The following is a 23,160-nucleotide window of genomic DNA, read 5'->3' on the forward strand; positions in this document are numbered from 1 at the left end:
GTATAAAGCACAGTTGTGTGTGTTAATGAGTTGTCCACCATCCTCACCAAAACTGTGCATGCTAGCCTGGGCAATCAGCCATCATTAAATTACTTCATGACAGAATATATTAACTCTGAAATCATATTTAATCAAGACATTTAAAAATCATTTGATTTAAACTAAAAATCGGTATTAAAAAAAAAAAACATTTCAGTGGATTGAAGCCCCTGTTTTTTGCACTACGGATTATTTTCGATTAATATTTTAATGCTTTCATATATTATAATAACTAAGATATTATTACTCATATGTTAGTTAATGTATCTCCACTGAAGTAACTCTCCAGCTGCTGTTTTTGTTTTCATGCCTCTTAGCTAGGTAGATGGGTGCTTATACCATTACAGCTTATGCTGATTGAGTAAGTGGGTGATGAAGGACTGATTTACTTCCATAGTGATATTTAAGGAGTGCTGCGGAAAGATGAAACAGACGGGCTGGGCTGTTCAAGGTTAATAGAGAAACATAACTGTTTGCTTAGCAGAAACGTATACAAAGATACAATAGTATCCTTCAATGTGAGATTTATCCACAAAGTCAAACATTTTAATGAAATAAGGATCATTATACCTATCCTAGTATAAAAATTGGGAACTTGTCCTGTCAGCAAACTTTCTCCTCTCTGGTGGTTTGAGATTGCCACCCATGACGACATTGACTCCTATCAGTCGCGAAGCGTGAAGATCAGCAGAGCCTCGGCATTAAAGAGAGCTTCTGCTGTAATCCGGTCAATGATTGGATACTGGCAGACTCTCTGGACTCTATCCTTCCCAATAGGTTGTGGGATGCCAAATGTTCCAGGTGACAGCTGAAGGGGACGGCTATGGTTATTCATTGTCCTCTAAATGACCTTATGGGGCATGGAAATATGGAGTTTAAAGAGTGCATTAACGACTCAGCTGCATATTTCCTTTAAAGCGATGAGGGATTTACTCGTGTCATGATCTCTGAGCTTCACAGGCAACAATTGTTGTTTGGCAGATGCCTAGGATTGAACAAGCAAAGCTATAGAGATCATGATGCAGGTTCACAAGTTGGAGCCTGCATGTATGAAATATTTCTGTTGCTGATGCCAAATATGTTTGGGAAATCCAAGTGGCAATGTATTGTATGTGCTTTGATCATAAGATTATGTTTAGTGAAAGCCTTTTGCTGCCTTACCGTGTGAACTGCATGAGGTTACATGTTCTAAATACGCCTTGTTTCAAAGAGTCTTGATGATATCTGTCCCTGTTAATAGCAGGAGTGTGATTTCTTTTTTCAGCTCCTTGAAAGTTTTGTTATTTACAGCTACAGGGGAAAGAGAACAGTGGGTTGCCTTTGTATAGTTGGAATTAAAGTCATGCGCTCTTTAGTGACAAGCTGTTTACTTTCAACCACTCCCTCCTCTTTTCATTTGCACAGTTACCCTATTCAATTGACCTGCAGCCATGCTGTCAGTTAGTGTTTTGTTCTTAATATCCATGCTTGATTAAATTAAAACAAATTCGACTCGCCCTCCCTATCCTAAACCCAATCTCTCTCTCTGCTCAATCAGAGGGTGTAACAGGCCTGAAGGAGCTGGCCTTCTTGAGGGATCTTGCAGAGCAGAATTCAGTGAAATATGGCGTTGACCGAGCATCAGATAGAGACCGATCATATGGGTCGTCCTCGTCTGGATCGGTCTCCATGATGCCGGTGGTGAAGGGAAGCATGATGGTTCTAAATCAGCTGAGCAACCTAGAGACGACAGTCGGCCGCTTCTACATCAACCTGCCCAATCGCATGATCGACCTGGTCCGCTTCAGCCTGCCCTACACTGACCCCATGGGAGACGGTGAGTGGTGCTCATCCTGAACAAGTTAAGATCAATTCGATTACATTAAATCAAAAGTTCCTACGAGAGATAAGTTGCAATTACATACATTTTGATTTGATTAGTCGGGAGTTAGCTGTTTCCCCTGCTTCCAGTCTTTATGCTAAGTTAAGCTAATTGCCTGCTTTATTTTTGTACAGATATGAGTTGTAAGATCTTGTCATCAATGTGAAGAAGCACATTTCCCAACATATTGCACTATGCCTCAGACAACAAAGAGACATTCAAAGTGTAATAAACTTATCTGAGGTGTTGTATGAACTTTACTTATATTGTTGTTCATCTTTCTCCAGGGTTTATTATGACCGTGAGCCGGCCGTGTTATTTCGGTAACCTGCTGCTTGGCGTGGTGGGGGTGGACGTGAACCTGGCCTACATCTTGGAGGATGTCACATACTACCAGGACTCACTGGCTTCATACACGTTTCTCATTGACAACAAAGGTCAGTCCCATAGAGACAGGAAATAATCAATCTAGCACAGGAATACTTTCTAACTTGTCGTCAGCCAGATGAACAGCATCGTACACAAATGGCTTTAAATGTTGATATCATGTTCTCTAAATAAAGTCTTATGGGAACTAAAGCAAACAGCAGATAAGACATTCACAAGCCAGTAACAACAGAAGCAGGAAAGTTCTTCCTACAACTTGTGCGACAGACTCCAGTGCCTATTCAAGGTATCACTCTTTATTAGCCTTGAATTAACATTCCAAATGTTTTGGAAGAGAGTGTATTATGGTGTTTAGTCTCATATACAAGTGGAATTACATTTTTTTTCATCTCTTTCAAGTTCCTCCACAGCCATTATCCGTTATTAGACTCAATTGACATCTTCTTGGTAGCACTGGCACTTCTTTGGCAATCTATTCTCTGTTCTATTCATGCATCGATGCGTTGCCACAGCGCAGGGCGGTAGTGCTCATGTCCGGTCTCAGTTTGTGTTGGCCTCAGCTGAGGGGGTCTTGACTGAGCCACTGGTGCTGGACATCTGGCAGGTTGTGCTCAGTAAGCCTGGAGGGCAGGGACATTAATGCACAGGGTTTTGCTAGATGGCACTATAGCTACATATTGATTCCCCTTATGTATACTAAGAATACAAATATTACTTGGGATAATGTCCCCTCTTACAGATTTTTGCATATCCAGCCAGCAGGAAAGGAAGGTATTTTTAACTTGACCAGCAAAACAATAACCGGTCTTATTATGTGTATGTTATTTGGGACTGAGAGGTAGAGCCATGTTTAACAGGGGGAGCATTGAATGACAGGTGAAGGACCTGTAGAGGAAATGCTTCAGTAATGTGAAGCAAATCATAAAACATGAGCCAACTACCAGGTGTTTACTCTCCTGAATGTTCATCATTTAGCGTCATCATGTTTTCACTATTAAGCCTATTTATTGCAAGTGGAATTTTTGCAGCTGTGTGAGTTTTGCTCCTCTGCTGCACTTTTGAATGAGTCTCTTTTTTCCCTCATAAATGTTTGTTATTTTAATAAATATGCCATTAAATTATAGCGTATTACAGAAACGATGCTTTTTAGAACAGCAACACTGAAAACATTGACGACAGAGTCCCATAAATGTTATTAGCTGGCATCAAACTGTCTGCTGGCAATTAGACTGTAGGTAAATACAATTAGGCAAATACACTGCTGACAAGAGGTTTCCGGACCTGGAAATAAAAATAGCAGCGGAGTGAATCGAAAATATTTTTGCACGAGAGACATTTCTCTTTTTCAATGTATAGATCTCTGTATAACTTATAAACATACTCTGGTGCTTGTGCTGTAGTTTGCAGTATGAGGACAAAGATGCCTTTTCTAATACAGCAAATGGATTCTATTTAAAGAGTTTGTTTACACACAACACAAACCAACACACTCCCTCTTTCACAGTGTATTAGGATGCTCTTAAAAACAACAGCACATGATTTAGTTTGTTTACTACATCAATCCACTACCTTGAGGGCTTTTTGGCTCTCCCCAAATAATGCTGTTAAGAGCTGAGCTTATTACAGCACTACACTACCAAGCAAAAAACAAGTGAACAAAAGAGTAATTCTCTACTCCAAAATAGTACATAGGCGGGAGCTATATGTCCTATTGACTTAAAAATGTGCTATCTATCCTTACTGTCAAGATTTTGCTAAAATGTTTTGCTAAAGAGAATAGGTAAATTGGACATCGAGTGACATTTAGGTTTGGAAATCTCTATCTATAAAGTAGTTACTCTATATCATGATATTATTTGTTGCCAAAACAAGGATTCCATAGTGTATAAAGAGACTATGACTTGTTCATTGGCAGAATGTATGAAATAATGTTATATAGTGATGATTGCATGCTTAATTGTGGTATATGAATGCCTTGTTTGACAATGACCAAAGGAAACACTGCTGGTTATCCACACTAATGTGGATAAATGGGCTTTTTTATGATGTGTTCTTTTTCAGTATGTATAAACAGAAATGAATGATGATGTGAATTGTTGTGTGATTTTCCAGGTTACACCCTGATGCATCCATCACTCACACGGCCCTACCTGATGACAGAGGCTCCCCTGCACACGGACATTATCCACTACGAGAATATCCCAGCATTCCCTGTTGTGCGGCAGAACATCCTCAGGTAAGAGACTTTGCCTTCAAAAGACAGAAATTCACAGATTGATAAGTACATACATATCATGTGTATTGTTGTTTGACGCTTTATGTTTCTTGCAGCCTCCCTCTGGGCAGTCAGGTGATTTCTGTCCCAGTCAACTCCTCTCTGTCCTGGCACACAAACCGACTCCGGGACAACAGCAAGGATGCATACAACGTCAGCTACGCCTGGAAACTGGTAGGTGTTTGTATAAGCCTATTGAGACTCAACACTCGTGTTCACTGGTGACGTGAAAATTCACAGTATCATCCTTAATGCTATGTAAAATAAAAAGCAAGTACAAGAAGCACATGTTTTTTCAAAGTTGCCAAAGAAGGGCTACAAAGAGTGGTAAAACAAAAGATGCTTGTTAGAAGATTAATGCCTCCAGCTTTTCTGTCTCCACCAACCTTCTGCCACCTAAAATTAGTTGATGTAATAAAAAACCTAGTTCTCCTACACCCAAAAAATGTCCGATATGTTTTCCCTCTCTGGCCCAAAGGTGTCATGTGTTGGAACAAAGGGCAACATGACAGCAATATCAAAGTGCTGAGTCTTTACTCTGACATTTAGATTGTTGGCTTTTAAAACCACAGTGCCCAGATGCTATAGGTATTAATCAGTCTAAAAATGAAAGAATGTAATTGAAATCATCAGCCCTAATCCTCCACTGTGTTTTCTCTTCTAGGTTCAGGACACGTCGTTCATCCTGTGCATTGTGTACGTGCAGCCGGAGATCCCTGTTAAGCATCTGAAGAACCTGAATACAGCGCCCAGCTCCAAGTTGCTGTATCATCGCTTAGACCTGCTGGGTCAGCCCAGCTCCTGCCTGCACTTCAAACAGCTCGCCACAGTTGGTGAGGGAAAAAAAACACTCATTTATTATGACTTGGGAGTAAAAAAGAAGTCTTCAAACTTATTTTTGTCCATAGTCAGCTCTTAATTAACCGTCTCTGACTGTCCCTTTTTGCCCTTTTTTGTCTCCTTCACAGAGTCTCCCACGGTGATGTTGGCAGCTGGAAGTTTCTCCTCTCCCTACGAGCACCTCAGTCAGCCGGAAACAAAGCGCATGGTGGAGCACTACACCGCCTACCTGAGTGATAACACCAGGCTCATAGCCAACCCAGGCCTCAAGGTACATTATGGGAACAAAGATATCTAGGCTAAGACAAGCCAGTGGGCACACACAGGGTTAATGCTGTTTACCTGAAAAACACCTGGCACATGTCCAGCCCTGCAGTCAGCCTTCAGGCATGTACACACACTTGAATATTTTGCAGCAAGGATGTACAAACACAATTAATGAGTCCCATGGTAGTTGGTGTTAAGATTCAAATCGAACTTTCTTACAATATTTGGCAAGCAACTATTCAGGCAGCTTACGTTATACCCAAAATCAACACGTTTTTTATGAAGCTCTGCACCTTTAAGAAGGGGAACAAGCCCCCACGTGGTTTTGGCAGTGTGTGTGCATTCCTGTCCTGGGGGGAGTTAGGGGGTTAGAGTTTGAACCGTAAGCCCCAGTCCCAGCTCTGCTTCCCAGGCTAGTCTTAAAGGCCCCCTCCGGTGACCTCATCACCCCTTTCAAACTAAGAAGCCTCTATGAAAATGGTACTAGGGTGTGAATTTTCTGGGTGTTATCAGGGCTTTAGGGCTAATTGAGTCCTATTTATTCCTAAATACTGGTGTTCTATGCCTTGACTTTTGGGATTTTTTAATTATAAAAATGACAAATTACTATCTTAAATGGGAATACAATAGTATCATTTCATGTTTAAGGGTGTTTGAATGGGAAGAACCTTTCACTCCTTTTCACATTTTGTTTAATGTTAAATTGGAGGCAACTTTGAGCCAATTTTATTTAAAGCAAATGCTTGATTAAGATTGAGATTACTTGTTACTTAATCCTCAACTTTTTTCTTGTTTACCTCCTCCTTCTTTCTCTCCCCCCCTACTGTCCCTCTTCTCTCTCCGTTCTCCCTCCATCCCTTCATCCTTTCCCCTCTGCAGTCCTCTGTCAGAAACGAGGTTATGGCGACCAGTCACGTCACGGATGAGTGGATGACACTAATGGAAATGAGTAGCCTCAACTGCTACATTGTGCGCCGTTACATAGCAACCCCCAGTGGGGTGCTCCGGATTTACCCAGGATCACTGATGGACAAAGCCTTCGACCCGACCCGCAGACAATGGTGAGGCTTACTTTGGAGTGTGTGTGTGTGTGTGTGTGTGTGTGTGTGTGTGTGTGTGTGTGTGTGTGTGTGTGTGTGTGTGTGTGTGTGTGTGTGTGTGTGTGTGTGTGTGTGTGTGTGTGTGTGTGTGTGTGTGTGTGTGTGTGTGTGTGTGTGTGTGTGTGTGTGTGTGTGTGTGTGTGTGTGTGTGTGTGTGTGTGTGTGTGTGTGTGTGTGTGTGTGTGTGTGTCAAGAAAAAGGAGGTTTAGGAAGGTGTTGGGTATGTTGAAGTTAAAGGGAATGGGTAGGTGTGCAGACAGCTCGCCTTTGTTTGTGTCTAATATGGTTTCCAGCCATTACTGAGTTGTTTTTAGTTAAGATTTTCTCATAGATAACAAAACTATTTTTTTAACCTTAACAAACACTGTTTTTTCGGGGTTTAAAAAACTTAAATCATGCGATAATATTCTGGTAAATGTTGGATTGTTAGTGGGATTAACAGCACAATCAAAAATAATATGAGAGTAAATATTATCATTAATAAATAGTGAAAGTTGTTTGTATACAGAAGAGACCCAAACAATTCACCTCTAATTCTCTGCATTTCACACAAAAAAGTTCCATTCAATTGTTGTTAAATGTATTTATAGTCAGCTTTCTGTCTCCTCTGCCTGTGTGATGTGTAGGTACCAGCATGCTGTGGCTAACCCTGGCCTCATCACCTTCACGGGACCCTACCTGGATGTGGGCGGGGCGGGCTATGTTGTCACTATCAGTCACACTATCCATGCCTCCAGGTAAGAAGTGTATGTAGGAAGTGTATTTTTAGCCATCTCAAAAAAGAAAATATGCTGTCTATTGTGCTGCAGAAAATAAAGTCCTACAGGTTAAGTATTTTCCTGGACAAGTATCAGGATTAAAAGTACTAATTCAAAGTTTTTTGCTGCTGCAGGCTTACTTGACTTATGTAAGTTAATGCCAGCAAACTTTAGATTGAAGTTCCTGTTACATCTCATTGCAGTCAGTTCACTGACTTGACAGCTTTTCTCTAATTATGCGACTCTTATGGACACTGTTTCAGCAAGTCAAGTGTTTACATTTCAGAAACTTATTTTATCATAAAAGGAAACAAGAAGGAAGTAAACACACCAAACCTCACCAGGAAACAAGAACATCTTGGGAATTGAAGGAAAAATGTATCCGTCATTTTCCTGTATTTGAGTCTCAGCTCATTGTTTAGCTGTTCAACCAGAAATTGTGCTGCTTTTGTTTTATTCTTACAGCTCCCATAGTGTCATTTTTGGCCACAACAGGCCGCTGAATTCAGTGAAAAAACCCACTGTGCATAGCAGCCAACAGCAGAGAGTCAGACACTACTTGTAAAAAAAAAAAAAAAAAGGCCAAGTTGATCTTAATAAACGTTAGAAAGGTAAAAATATGTCGCTGTCCCTAAACCAAATGCTCCGAGTTCATCACAGTGGTCTTTAAGTATATGCTCTTCCAAAGTGCCTGTAAGTAAAGAGTAACTCTGTGCTTTTTTTTATAGCAGTCTTAGCAGAATCATTTAAACACAGCCTTTTTGAGTTGGAGGCTTTAAAAAGCCTTTCGCCGAAGCTGCGATTAAAGTATTTATGTTTCTAGTTCGGTGAGTTTAAGATACAGCTTAGCACGAGAACATCGCTAACAGCAGCACAATGTGAACTGTTTACCACGGCCCCTGCAATAAACACACAAACATTCAGTATCAGTGTGTGTGATAAATCAGGATTAGTGTGTTGATGGCCAGCTCAGTGAGCATAACACTACGCAGTCTGTAGTCTGCATAAACACAGATTGAAAGAGAGGTTGTGAGGTGTGAGTGGGTTGTATTTTGTGTGTGTTTAGATTTGTTTTTGGCTGGTGTGAATAAATATTTATGTTGTAATAAAGGTCTGTTGAGTAAAAACACACACTCAAAGTAAAAGTAAACCGTTTACCCTCGTCTTTAAAATACATCGTCTATGCTTCATTTCTCACTCTGTATTCTTCTTCTCTTTCTCCTCTCTCTTCAGCTCTCAGATGGCCCCTGGGTATGCCGTTGCAGTGATGGGCATAGACTTCACTCTTCGCTACTTCTATAAGGTCTTACTGGACCTGCTTCCCATCTGCAACCAGGACAAGGGAAACAAGATCAGGTAAGAAGGGTTGATTTTGTTGTGTCAGTTTAATCGTGTGTTCTTCTTACTTCTTTATTTAGATCGTTTCTTTTTTCTTTTTCTTCCACTTTTGCAATTTGCCCTGAATTTAATCTAAATGTGGCTAAAGGTCTATTTTCCTGAGCAACAATTTAACTTGCAGAAGGATGGACAGGATAAAAAAAAAGGGAGGGAAGAAGAGATGAGCCGATTATCATGGCATTCCTGCTGGAAGATGTGGCGTTGTAGCTGTGCTTATATTTATTTGTGTGTTTACATTGTAGGTGCTTCATAATGGAGGATAGAGGGTACCTGGTGGCTCACCCCACTCTCATTGACCCCAAAGGTCACGCCCCCGCAGAGCAGCAGCACATTACACACAAGGTAAAGGACCAGGGAATCAAAAATAATCACAGTTAGCTACTTCTTTATTATTTTTATACTAATTTTATCATGCTGTTTTTTGTTTTTGATCACAGGAGCCGTTGGTGGCTAACGACATCCTGAACCATCCCAACTTTGTGAAGAAAAACTTGTGTAACAGTTTCAGTGACCGCACCGTGCAGCGCTTCTACAAGTTCAACACCAGCATAATGGTGAGTCGGCTAACACCAGATAACTGGATGTATGATTGAAAGCAGAAGAAGACAGAATCAGACAGTTATGCTCAGTATCAGGCAGGAAACAGACACTCTCCTTTGAAACCTTTCTTAATAATATATGATAGTATAACACTGCCCCCTCGTGGTGGTCCTTGGTGTTGCCACTTTATTTATTCTTGGATAGTATAATTCAATTAAAGCTCCTTTTTGTCTTGTGTAGTTCGAGAGTCCTGGTGTATAATATTCCTTTTTAATTCTTTAAAGTAAATATTTTTCAACATGTCATACTATTTCTTTCATGCCAATTTTTAGATACACATGAGCAGATTATGTGTATTATTGCACATTTCAATTGATTGTAAGGATGTTAAATGTTAAATACCTCATGTCCCTTACCTCACAATCTAGTAATGTCAGGTCAATTTTTTTTTTTTTCGTCTTTATTCAAAGGATACTGTTCCTGAGCTTAATTTATACGACATGTTCAGGGACTCATAAAGTCATATTCCCAATGTTGCCTACTGCGTTTTCTTATTTTTCCATCTGCATCTATTAAGTTATAGATCATTTTAGGACATACATTTTAAAAATGATCGATGCTTGAAGTATTAATTGTAATTGCTAAAGTATAACAGTTCCTATTTATTTCCCATAGGGGGACCTTACCAACCTGGTCATGGGAGCCACTGTTCTAAGTACCGTCTGACCCGAATCCCTGGCACCAACGCTTTCGCTGGCATTGTTAACGAGACGTGTGACTCTCTGGCGTTCTGCGCCTGCAGCACGGTGGACCGCCTCTGTCTCAACTGCCACAGGTCTCAGCTTCTTGCACACACTCAAACAAAAATGTTTTGGTTTAACAATGTCAAACAAGACAAACCTCTGGAGTTTAACAAAGATCCAGATCTGATGTTGTAAATACCGATTGTGTGGGTTGTAATTGCATCATGATGGTTTTACGTCACCTTAACAACAAACAAAATAAATGGAGCTTCCTCACTGACCATGTGACTGCTCTTGGGTTTTTCAGAATGGAGCAGAATGAATGTGAGTGTCCATGTGAGTGCCCCCTGGAGGTCAATGAGTGTACTGGCAACCTCACTAATGCTGAAAACAGGTCAGTGTGAGCCATATCCTACATCACATTTATATTAACAGATAACGAATGTATGCCGGTTGTTTTTAGAGGAGGTACATTTTAATATGTGGAAGACCGATAGATTCATAGTGATACAGCCTGTTATGAGACAGAATGTTTTTTCTGTTTGTGTGAGAATATATCTCTCCATATACCTTTCTTTTTTAACTTGCTGACCGTATTATTTTGCACAAATCATTCAGTGTCATGTGAAACATTTGGGTTAGGGCTAGTATCTGAAAATGCATGTACTTCCAAGGTTACAATTCTGTTTTATATTCCAGTTACTCTCATTTGAACTGTGGATTGTGTGTGCTCCTTATGATTTGATGATGCCTGATCAATATCACAGTTAGAGCAGTTTATTTAGCTGGGAGCTTCTAGTAGGGTGTGTGTGGATCTTTGTATTCTTGCCTTAGTTAGATTTTTGATTTAGTCAACTCAAAGTGAATGTTTTTTCGACGTTAAACAACCTGTTTAACCTCATATCGTGCTTTTGGAATGATTTTGGAGCTGTGTAAATGTTTGTGGGTGTTTCCTTACTTATCTTTGTCTGTCACTGTCTCTCTTGTCTTTTTAGTCATGTGCCTTTTCTAATCTCTCCTCTCTCTTTTCTCTGTCTCTCTCGTTCCACCCTTCTCCTTTCATAAACCATCAGCAGCCTTTGACAGCACGTTCATGTTTCAAATGCCAATTTCTCCTTTATTTCAGGAAGACATGCAATTATCATTTTTTCACTGTCAGATTTTCCTCTTTGTTTCGTGTCGAGCAGCATTGATGTTTTCTTTATCTTTTTATCTGCTTGGCATAAATCGACACATTGATAACATTCCTTTGAGGGCTCAAGCTTTGGTTCCATTATATGTCAATTTACTGTACAGCATCTGCTTTCAACGTGTAAACATGTTTCAATCTAGGATTTGGATGGATGCTGTCAGCAGGATGTTTTGAGTTTTTTAATAAGAATATTGACCTGCACCTTCCTGTATTTTTACCTCTGGTGTTTTGTGACTGTGTGTTGTGCAGGAACCCTAGCTGTGAGGTGCATCATGAGCCAGTCAGTCTGAATGTGATTGATCCCAGTCTGCATGAAACGCTGCCCCAGTGCATCAACACTCGCTGTAGCCAGAGATACACCAGCAGGTATACACACTTATCTAAACACATGTACAATACACATTAACTGGTATAGTGAATAAACCAAAAAAGGTTCTAAAATCACTGTCTTGTTCATACATATATTATTACAAATCCACTGTTTAATTGATCTGAATCAATAATGAATACACCAAATGTAGTTTATTTCCTAACCTGGTAGTGGTGAAACATTTGGTTGAACTGTCCTTAATAGCTTCTTTCGAGTGTTTCCCACCAATTAAACCCACTTGTCTCTCCCCTGTTTCAGTGATTGTTTTGGCGTTTTGGACTGTGAGTGGTGCATGGTGGACAGTGATGCTAAGACGCATCTCGACAAGCCGTACTGTGCCCTACAGAAGGAATGTTTTGGGGGAATTGTTGGTGCCAAAAGTCCCTATGCAGATGGCATGGGAATGCTAGGTGAGTGAACTGTGGATATAAAAGGCTTTTGTTTCAGTTAACTTAAGGTGCAAATGAGTCGTAAAGAGTCTTTGCAGAGTCCACAGTTATGAGACATTTTTCCTAAATGTAGTGTACCTTCTTAGCCAGCAGAGCAAAGCAAAAAACAAGCAAAAACAAACGAAGAAGTAAATGAGTCTCAGGGTCCTTGTTTTAGCAAAACTTTTCTATTGCTTGATAACCAATATTCCAAATTGACTGAATTGTTTCTGTTATTTTCTTGGATTGTTATCTGTTTTTCAAAATGAGAATTGGCTGTCGTATTGCAGTCAATCATTTGTATGTGGCGTTTCACATCGTGAGAGGACAGAAGCTGACTAGAAAATGTCTCAGCATGCAAGAAAATCTGAGCCAGAGCTATTTGATATTTGCATGTTTTTTTTTTCATTTCAACCATCTGCAATCCTTTGTCATATCTTGAAACAACCGTCTGCCTATCCTTTCCTCTCTTTTTATTCTTCTCTCTTTCTTCCTTAGATGAGGAGGTGGCCTCTCTGAACATGATCAAGAGCGCCCCTGTGGGTCCAGTTGCTGGGGGCATTATGGGATGCATCATGGTGTTGGTGCTGGCTGTGTATGCATACAGACACCAGATCCACAGGCGGTCGCACCAGCATATGTCACCACTGGCAGCACAAGGTAGGACTAAGGGATGGATTATCTCTCACAAAAAGCATTAATAGAATTATAATCGGACATTATAGGTCAGTCAAATTAGATTGAAGTGAAACTTCAACATATAACTTTGTCAACACATTTTGTTACCATGGAGAAATAAATCGACAGCATCACTTTTTGCATTTATGTGAATTTTCTGTCTCTTTTATTCCTATATGTTTGCTTGTGATGGTCAAAAACTCCCAAAGCAACGACTAGTTCAGCATATGCCTGTTTTATTCTCCACATTTAGTTTGTTCACATACTGGCATTTATTTTAAATACCAAAGTATGATACAGCATTTCAAAGCAGCCTGATTAACACGCAGGGTGGCAAGTGCTGCTGGAATTAAACAGCTGACATTATCATCACACAGCAGCAGCTGCTGCTACAGCATGAATTGTGTGATTACCGTACTCAGCGATATCGACAAAAACATCAAACACGATTAAAGCCTCATTAAAAGACTTGAGTCCAAGTTGCTATCAGTATGATAGTTTGATAAACTACTTGGGATGGATTGTGTTGAAACAGTGGTGCAATGCATTGTGCTGAGGAATTGGCTCATATAGTTGTGTGTGTGTGTGTGTGTGTGTGTGTGTGTGTGTGTGTGTGTGTGTGTGTGTGTGTGTGTGTGTGTGTGTGTGTGTGTGTGTGTGTGTGTGTGTGTGTGTGTGTGTGTGTGTGTGTGTGTGTGTGTGTGTGTGTGTGTGTGTGTGTGTGTGTGTGTGTGTGTGTTCAAGGTTAAAAGAACAAACAAACCCTTTTTTTACTCGCCAATTATCCAATTATCCCTATGCACTAAAGTTATTCTCCCCAAACAGAGAACAACTCAATCTCAAATTAACTGGAGAAACAAACGATGCTTACATTTAATTTCTCTAATTTCTCTTACTTTCTTTCCCTTTACCTTTATGCTGCTCCAGAAATGTCAGTGAGAATGTCCAACCTGGATAATGAAAGAGATGAAAGGGATGAAGACAGCCATGAGGACAGAGGAATTAGTGAGTATTGTTTGATTTCCCATTGATATAAACAAGACATGCTGCAGAACACTTGATGATAGGGTTTAAATTCTGAAGCTAGAGTAATTACAGGATTTACTTATCATTTGATGCTGCAAATATTTGAGTTCTAAACAGGACCTTAGTGTTAACATGTGTGTTTTTTCTTCATTTTCAGTCAGTAATACTCGATTCATTGCTGCCGTAATCGAGCGACACACTCACACGCCTGAGCGGAGACGGAGGTACTGGGGTCGATCCGGGACGGAGAGCGACCATGGTAAGAAAAAAACTGGAGGCAGAAAGGTTCACAGAAAGAAAAGCACACATGTTGTGACACTAAAACCCCTGCATCATGTCATGCAATACATCAGAATGAACGGAAAATGGATTTCATAAATGAATAGCTTGCATTTTAAACGTTAAATTCATTTTAAAACTGCTGCAGTTTGTGAGATTATAAAGTCACCATGTTTGTTTAAAAGTGTATATTTAGTGAAAACAAGAAAGCATCAACAACATCGTCTGGCATTGTTTTATAAAACATTTCTTCAAGTTAAGTACAGTAATGTTTAATACAGTTTTAACGTACTTTGGACCCTCTAGAGTTCAAACGTCCTCCTGATCAACTCTCTGTGGAGGCTATTCGCGCAGCTGACTAATATTTGCCGTCATGTTAGTCCTACATAACACATTTTTCAGTCTAAAATAAACTAGTTGTCTGGAAAATGAATCATTCATTGGTTACAAAACTTACCCATCTTGTACGAGTTTTGCTGAAATGTTATGAATCCCAAGCTCAGCTATATGTATTCCTTTAAATGTATAAAGTCAGTACAGTCATGAGGCCTCACCTGTAGACACAGCACCACTTCTAGAATAACAAAATGGAGACAGTTGAGGTTTATGCATCTAATCAGTCAGCTTTCTGAACACGACCATCTGTGGAGGAGACCCCGGGGAACACCCTGCGCATGCGGAAAGTTTTCATATCCCACCTGGCCTGGGAACACCTCAGGATCCCCAAGAGAGAGCTGGGAGATGTTAAAAGAAGTCTGGGTTACCTTCTTTAACCTCCTGCCACATTGACTTGAGCAAAAACAGTTTATTTTCTCTTACATCAGGACCTCTTTATAGAATATGTTATAGAATATAAAATAAATAGATAGGTAACTACTGAATCACATTCATATTATATGTTTTCCTTTAAAAAAAAAAGAGGAATATAACATTCTGAAATCGACGGTTAGCGCTCAGTTCTTTGGCAGTGGTTCAGCTCCTGGCTTGTTCTTTTCATTATATCACAGCTCAGAACCTTGTTTTCTTCGGTCTCCAGCTCTGGGAGAGTTGCTCATGTTTCGCTGTAACCGTTTGTAGAACTTGTAAGTCTGACACTCAGTGAGCGTGGACGGACAGCTTTCACCCACATGGGATCTTACCGCCTACATATGGCATCACTCCACTTCCTGGCAATGAGTGTCTCTAATACTTGTTGCATAACCGATGATGACAGAGAGAACAAAGATGAATATGAAGAGGAGAGTGGGCTAAAGTGAAAGAAGGAAAAATGAAGAGATTGTCAGCTGCATATTACTTACAGAATAGCTTTTAGACCATGAAAAATAAGCATCATTTATTTTCATTATGCAAAACAATGTTGCACAACATTGGAATGAAATGCAGTTGTTGCTTGTATGATAAAGCCACACACGAAATTCACATGAATTTGCATATCCTTGTGTCGTGCATAACATGTTTTAACAATACAAAAGAAAAAGTTCAGAACCATGAAGGAATTAATAAGGTAATGAGGTAATTCCTCTTTCACATGTTGTTAATCTATTAAAGCATAGCAAGGTGATTCTAAGGTGCTAATGAAAAGGAAAGATCCCACAGGTTGCATTAACTTAGGATGGGACTTAAAAATGACTGGTTGATACATTTAGAGATGCAAAAGTGATGAAAGAGCGGAAATAACAGTGAAATGCAAAAGAAAAGAGGAAAGGGACAGAGAAACAAGTTTCAAAGAACGGATAGAGGTGGTGTAACTCCTTCATGGATTAAAACAAAATCATATGTTGACCCTTTAAAGACTCCTTAAGCTTCTCTCTGCTTGGTCAAAGGTGCCCTCCCACCACCATCCACTCACTCATTATGCTGAGCTGAGGGTATGAGCATTACATCTTTTAAGAGAGTGACGCACAAGAGTGCTGTTTGGTAGAGAATGTACAGGCAATGTCTAGAACTAAACAATAATGAATACTATACACGTTGTGTATACCTGCTTTAATCCAAACAACCTAGCAAAACATAATTTTATGTTTATTCTTGCATTTGTGACATACAATGGAATAAATGTTTAGAGAGGAAAACAGGCAGATATCTATGTATGTACATGTTCTGTTTGTCTGTGTTTTGTGCAAAAAACATAAAAATATCATAATTACCTTTACAATTTTAAAGAAATATGTTGTTTGAATCAAATGTTAATTGATATTTCAGATATTTAATGGGGTTATACATATTTTATCATTTCTATATATAGAAAAATAATTTACATTGCATAGATAGTTATAGTATGACACATGTGCTTACTTTCATCTGTGTTAGATGGTAAGCTTAATAACAATCATAGGGTTATGATAAGTCTGAAGCTACATTGAGCAGCTTGTTAGCATAGCTTAGCTAGTTACTGCTCCCGGCCAAGAAATGCAGAAAGCCCTAGTCCTTTTTGTAATAAAAAACAAGTCTTTTATACATAGTAAATTAACAATATCGATCATGTTAATTAGAGAGCTTTAACCCTTTGACACAGTCATGCCAACTGTTACTGCCTGTTCCCAGTTTTTCATTACATTAAGCTAGCTGGCTGTTGAGATTGGGATTGATCTACTTATCAAAATCTAGACTTAAGAGAAATAACTTGGTTTGAATGTGTTAAGTGCTTTGTCTTTTAGCTGCCCAGAATTTTCTTTAGAGGATCAAGACTTGAATCATCTCCATCTTAAACACAAATGTCCCCAACTAGGAGGGTAGTTTGCCTTTCTCTCCACACCTCTCAACACTAAGTGGGATTTTGTTTCTCACTTGTTGCAGCTGAACATTTTCCACTGCACACATTTAGCTGTTGGCCTGCCTGACACCCTTTCTCTTGCTTTGGGGAAAAGAGGGATAAACTGTGATGAAGTTTGCATCTTCCATGTCTGGAACTTCTTTTGAAGTTTCCATCCATGCCTTTCCTTTAATCCCTCTGTTCGCCTCTACTTCTCTCAAAACCTCTTCTTCTCACTCCCTCTGCTCATTCTACTCTCTTTCCTCTTCTTTGTCAGCTTTCCTTCGTTTGGTATCAAAGCCAGGCTAATCTTCCCCAGAGTGTGGGATGGACATTTCTGAACAAACTTCTTATTCGATTCTATTACAGGGTTTAAGTATTTCTGTGAGACATTTAGGACATTTACTTTTATCCTCCCCTGACCTTTCCTCTTGCAGCATACGATAAGATAAGAGTTACTTTATTAATCCCAGACTGGGACATTTTTGTGTCGTGGGGTCAATAACTGTAATCTGTCCAATACTTTGGCTTACAACCGAATAACTTGAACGACATATTGGATTCCCATAAGCCTTTGCCTCAATTTGTGTTAAGTGCTAATGAGCATTTTAAGATGGAAATCTAATAGACGGGAGGGACATGTTAAACAACACATAGTTTACCTTAGCAACCGCCTTAGCATAGTTATTTTTTGCTAGCACGCTGAATTAGCATAAATCTCAAATCACTTATGATCAGTTAGGCTAGGTTCTTTACTCATTAAACATTTGCCTGCTTGATTATATAAACCTCCTACGCCCTGAGAACAATTTTGAGGGATCATATGTATAGCCGTTAGATGTTTGGAGGATAAAAAAAAACATAACTAGGCAATACATCTCATTAGGCCACCCAAACAGACAGGTATGCTACGACCCACAGCATTCTTTATACATGCCTCAGACATATAAACCCACTGATTCACACACTGGATCATAAATCATTTTGAGCAGTATCTCTGGAGGTTAGATATGTCATCATCCAAAATTGCAGTGATTTTTCCATAAATACAAATGTTGAGGCGCGCAGGCTTGCAGGGTTATTTGCTCAATAACAGATTGATGTTCCTGTCGAGCAGCGTGTTGCTGGTGCCACTACAGAACCTGAAAAAGATGACACTAAAGGAATTAAGGATAATGGGTTTATTTACAGCTAAAACTAATATTTGTTTTTAGTCAGACAATGTTTCAGCTGGATTTGAAGGTCCTTAATATGATAAAGGCCACTCAGATAAAGGGTTATGAAGAAACTGAATAGATCAAGAGCCTACAAAGTGAAAATGAGCTTCTGATAGACTACATGATTATTCCTCTCACTTGTCAAAAAATGTAAGTGTGATAACCTAAATTGTCTTTGATCAGTTAAGTTTATTATAAAGAAATACCGGTCACTTCATGTATGAATTTTTTACTTGTATTCTGACCCCATCATCCCTTTTTCTACTAAAGTAGCGCCCTCCCACTGCTCCACTTACAAAATGCGTCACAACTGCCATGTTGGCTTGATCTTTTTCTCTCCCCAGGCTTAACTTATGTGCAATATGTGAAGGAAAGCAGTCATAAATATGTATGGAATTATTTTTTCAAATTACGAAAAAGCTGAAAACAAGAAGCAAAAATGCCCGGTGGCGATATTTAGATGTCAATGCTCCATGAAAAAGCTTGTACTGCTTTCAGAAACATTGTGTGATACTGGGTATTCACATGGAGGTTTCTGTGTTGAATGTCTATGACTTCAAGGCATCATTTGCTGAGGACTTTCTTTTATGGTTCCTTTCCATTTTATGTTCAATGCTGTGCAGCTATTCTTAACTGAAACCCATGGATAGTAACTGTAACATGCTTTATGTGTTCTTTTATTGCCTGACTCAGAGCCCAGAAAAGGCATCCCCCTAGTGTATAATAGTGTAGCATTGTACTTCTGTGAGTTTTTTTCCAATCAGTTTTATTCTTTTAGCTCTGAGGTAAAATAACTAAGTGTTCAAATGTTCTTTAATTGTTTAAGGCTTTAATTCTTAACCATCTGTTGGTCATGACCAAACTTTCATTCTTTGAAGTTCTCATGACCCTGATCTTATTTGTCAAGTCAGTTAACATAATCTTTCATAATAACTTTGATAGTAGATGACTATTAAAGTCACCGATGACCTGAAAAATGTAAAACATTCACTGGTTCCAGCCTCTTTAAAGAGGTACGGGTGTTTTCCTGTGTTATTGATTTATGGATCATGGATTTGATGCTACATTTAAAAACAAAAAGAAACAAAAACTATAGTGCCTATTAGTTAAATTTGCATCAGGAGGACTCTCAACAGTAGCAACCAAAACACTATTAAAATGGCTGGCATTGCAATAGTTACATTTTCACATTATGGATGTAAAACACAGGTTTCTGCATTCTTTCCTCCCACCCAAATTCTGTCGTCTACCTGTCGGAGGGGAAAAGCTTAATACCAGGTGTCTGTAGATGCTTTTGGCACATTAGGTGGATTTACACATGACCTGATTCAAAATTTGAAAAGCCTGGGCTACAACAGGGCTCTTCAAACTGAAAAGAGTCTTACCAACCATTAATAGGTTTTCATTCAGGAAAAGAGTTGTAAGAGCGAAACACTTGCAGTAGTACCAACGTTTGCATTTTTTTTCTCTCCAGGCTACAGCACCATGAGCCCGCAGGAGGACAGTGAGAATCCACCTGGGAACAACGACCCGCTCTCAGCAGGTGTGGACGTCGGTAACCACGACGACGACCTCGACCTAGACACACCACCTCAGACGGCGGCGTTGCTCAGCCACAAGTTTCACCCTTACCGGCACACGCATACACACCACCACCCGCTGCACATGCACACGCACCACCTGCAGGCGGCAGTCACCGTGCACAGTGTGGACGCAGAGTGCTGATCCTGTTGGGAATGGACCTTTTTGTATTAAAGACTATTTTTAAGAAAAAACATTAGTGCTTGATCGGACAGCACGCAGTAGGTACTGTCAGGATGGACGGAGGGAGAGAGAAGCTGGACTCGCAGTGTTTATGGGCCGCTGGGATCTCTGACATGAGTTCAGTGTGTAATGGGTGTTAGCCTCATGGTCTCATTGCGCCAACATCTGCATCTCAACCCAGACCAAGATCTTGTTAGTGCACATAGCCTAACTCGACTTTTCGTGTGTTTTCTGAATTTATTTGCAATTCAGATCACAACTGGAACCTAAAATCCTTGAGGGAGTAGTGAGGTCTTCATTTCCATATGGAAAGCCAGAGCAACGACTTTATAGGACCAGAGGAAAAGCCAATTAACAAATTAAATCTATATGCTGATTGAACCCTTTTGCCCTAATGCTTTATTCCCACCTTGCCCCTAAGCCTCCTTGTGGTGAAAACGTCTCTGATTAAGACAAAGTCCTGTATTTTTGCAAAGAATAGGATCTAATATGAGATTCTATTACGGATAATAATGAAATTTCATTCTCCCATTATCACTCAACAGTTGGTTTTCTCTGAAGGGTAATCCTGAGTCTCTGTGAACTTCATAGTGCAGAAGAAGCAAACTTCAATGATTCAAATAAATACAAGAAGAAAACAAATTAAGAGGAAACAAATATTTTTCTATTATTTATTAAGGAGGTACCTTTAAAATGACAGATGAGTAAGCAGCTGCAGATAACAAACAAGATAAGTGATGCTTATCAACCCACTTCCTATAAACAATGCATCATATTTAGAGCTCATTAGTTTCTCTTTTCATTTCCCTACAAGCACATGGTCTGCTTTTGTTTATCAGACAGTGTGAAAACGAAGGGACCCTGTAGCATTATCAGAAGCTCATTGGATTTTATTTCTATTTCTCTCTTAACTTTCTTTTACTAGAGGCATATTTTTGAGCTATCCTCTCCACCAGATGATCCCATTTGCTATATGGTGTTGTGCCTGGGTTTACTTCAAGGAGGAAACTTATTGGATGAGCAGGGACCTAACATTTTAATCAGATCTGCTCCTTACAACACAAAACATTGTCATTCTGGACATGTCCCTTTTAAGGAGGCAGGAAACGTTTGCTGGCCTTTGTAAGCCTATCGGGGATTGAAGAGGGAAGCGAGAAACTAGCACCAGCAAAAAGTTCCTGGTTTAAGTCCCTGCTGGAGATTTGGTTTGTGAGGATAATTGGGGATCCTCACAGAGGACTGATTCACAGAGACTGACTGCCGTCCCCTCTGTCTGCCTGAGTAGAAAAACCAGTACTGAAAGCTGCCCCCTACCCCACCCCCTTTCCAATTCAACCACAACATTTTTTGACTTGTTGCCTCGCTGTTGCAGAGCTAATACTGTCTGTATGTTAAGTTGTGTGCTGGATTTGGTGCAAAGCAAGCTTAATTTCCAGTGATGCCCAAGATGGAGTCTCCCTCTCATTAAAGAGAGTGAAAGAGGGAGAGATGCTGCTGTTGTTGTACAGAGGTTACACCCATCTGTCAGCTCCTCTGTGGTTAACCACTCAAAATGTATTTTCTACACGTCTCTGGATTAACTGTTACATGTGTGTGAGTGTGTATATGTGAGAGTGAGAGCATGGAGAGAGAATGACTATCAACCTGGAACATTTTCATTGAATGCATTATTGTATTTTTTTCAAGATAGTATTAGAGAATTATAGGTTAAACTATTCTGATCGAGAAATCCACTTATTTTAATACTGATGAAGAGTCACGTGACCTGCTCTGTGCTTTGTGCATACAACTGGTCAAGATCGCCTCAGTGTGATATCATTTATTTTTGTTATCTAAAATGTCTATTGTTTTTCAGAGGTTCATTGTGAAGTGTAAATACAGAATCACAAATAGCGAACGATGTCCTGTACACTCCGTTTTTTTATGTAGGTTTTGATATTGGGTTTTGATATTTTGTCTGTTCATGGTTTCTCACTATATTTTTGATGCCTTGGATGTTCTTTTAGATTAATTTTTTTAGGTCCATATTGGATGGAAGTCAGTACTTGGAAAAATTATACACACACTTTATATGTTAAGAGACTTCTAGATTTTAAAGTTTTATCAAAAAGCTCCACAAAATAATTTTGATTCAGGGCTTGCAGTAAGCCGTGCTATGTTTCTGTTGCTACTTAAAAGAGCCATACTCATTCACTGTTTCTTGAGTATGTTTGCCCTTTTAGTAGAATATATACATTAGCACTTCCAATGTGAGCTCATTAAACTGCAAGCGGCAAAAGTGCCAAATAATTTGACACCTGATAAAGCATAGAAGTTAACACAAAGTGGTGTTATTATAGCACCCATTCATGTTAAAGTGGGCTTCTACTGTTCTTGATGTAATTGCAGCGGAAAAATGTGGGTTATAATCCACTGAAAACCTGGATGACAGAAAGGTTCATCCTGCGCCCATTAGACCATTTACTGGAGCGGTTTGACCATATGACAGCAATCATTAATTTTTTAACACAACTTAGTTAAACATTCTCTTTTCACCACTTCACATGGTACATAATTGTTGTGGAATAAGACATTGAAGCAGTTTTGTAGCATTTCAGAGCATTAATTTCGATTTGTTTCAAATTGAGTTTGTTTTTAAAGGCATTTTTTTCTGGAGAACTCTTCAACAGTATTTACCAGCTGTTGTAAACAAGTATATATATGTGTGTGTGTGTGTGTGTGTGTGTGTGTGTATACAAAACACTCTGAAACGCATTAAATAATGTACTGAAGGAAAATGTGTACATCACCCCCCTCATGTATCATATAAAGTTATCAAATTGAGATTTATTGCAATGTGAATGTGATAAAATCCATTTTACACTAAACTTTCCCAGTTTTTATTTTAGATTTCTGCTCGATTATTTTGCTTTTATATAAGGTAAATCTACAAATGGCAAACGGTGTCTGTGTTGTTAACCAGTCATTTAAACATTAAGGTATACTGCACTTCAGGCTTAACACAACTTTATCCCTATTATCAGGCTCAAATAATCCTGTATATTTTTCTCTAGCTAATTTTGAAATCAGAATGCAGTTTGAGGATTGATTTGTTAATCCAGAATGAAATTATTTTAGGTAACAATGTGTACCGGTTTTGCTAAAGCACCACAACTTTAGTTTAAGATTTTGACCCCTTCATTTCAGGGTAAAAGGCCTCTTCAGTCACAATCTGTTAAGCTCCATAAGGAGTATGCTTTCCAATGT

At 39.3% G+C, this 23,160-nt stretch overlaps 1 protein-coding gene across 1 annotated transcript in view; it reads left to right on the forward strand.

Annotated features, from left to right (window-relative positions):
• The window catches only part of cachd1 (cache domain containing 1), a 67,984-nt gene extending 45,203 nt beyond the window's left edge, over positions 1 to 22,781 (forward strand). The window contains 20 exon segments of the mRNA XM_063892191.1: positions 1,577 to 1,855; positions 2,188 to 2,337; positions 4,400 to 4,523; positions 4,619 to 4,736; positions 5,227 to 5,395; positions 5,531 to 5,673; positions 6,549 to 6,730; positions 7,396 to 7,506; positions 8,761 to 8,883; positions 9,168 to 9,267; positions 9,363 to 9,479; positions 10,141 to 10,156; positions 10,159 to 10,300; positions 10,516 to 10,602; positions 11,650 to 11,766; positions 12,029 to 12,180; positions 12,697 to 12,858; positions 13,804 to 13,881; positions 14,060 to 14,161; positions 19,625 to 22,781. Of these exon segments, the coding sequence (XP_063748261.1) occupies positions 1,577 to 1,855; positions 2,188 to 2,337; positions 4,400 to 4,523; positions 4,619 to 4,736; positions 5,227 to 5,395; positions 5,531 to 5,673; positions 6,549 to 6,730; positions 7,396 to 7,506; positions 8,761 to 8,883; positions 9,168 to 9,267; positions 9,363 to 9,479; positions 10,141 to 10,156; positions 10,159 to 10,300; positions 10,516 to 10,602; positions 11,650 to 11,766; positions 12,029 to 12,180; positions 12,697 to 12,858; positions 13,804 to 13,881; positions 14,060 to 14,161; positions 19,625 to 19,875 (2,723 nt within the window). The 3' untranslated portion in view covers positions 19,876 to 22,781.
• The last annotated feature ends 379 nt before the right edge of the window (positions 22,782 to 23,160 follow it).

Source organism: Eleginops maclovinus, chromosome 9 (genome assembly GCF_036324505.1).
Source record: "Eleginops maclovinus isolate JMC-PN-2008 ecotype Puerto Natales chromosome 9, JC_Emac_rtc_rv5, whole genome shotgun sequence".
In the NCBI taxonomy this organism is placed as follows: Eukaryota; Metazoa; Chordata; class Actinopteri; order Perciformes; family Eleginopidae; genus Eleginops; species Eleginops maclovinus.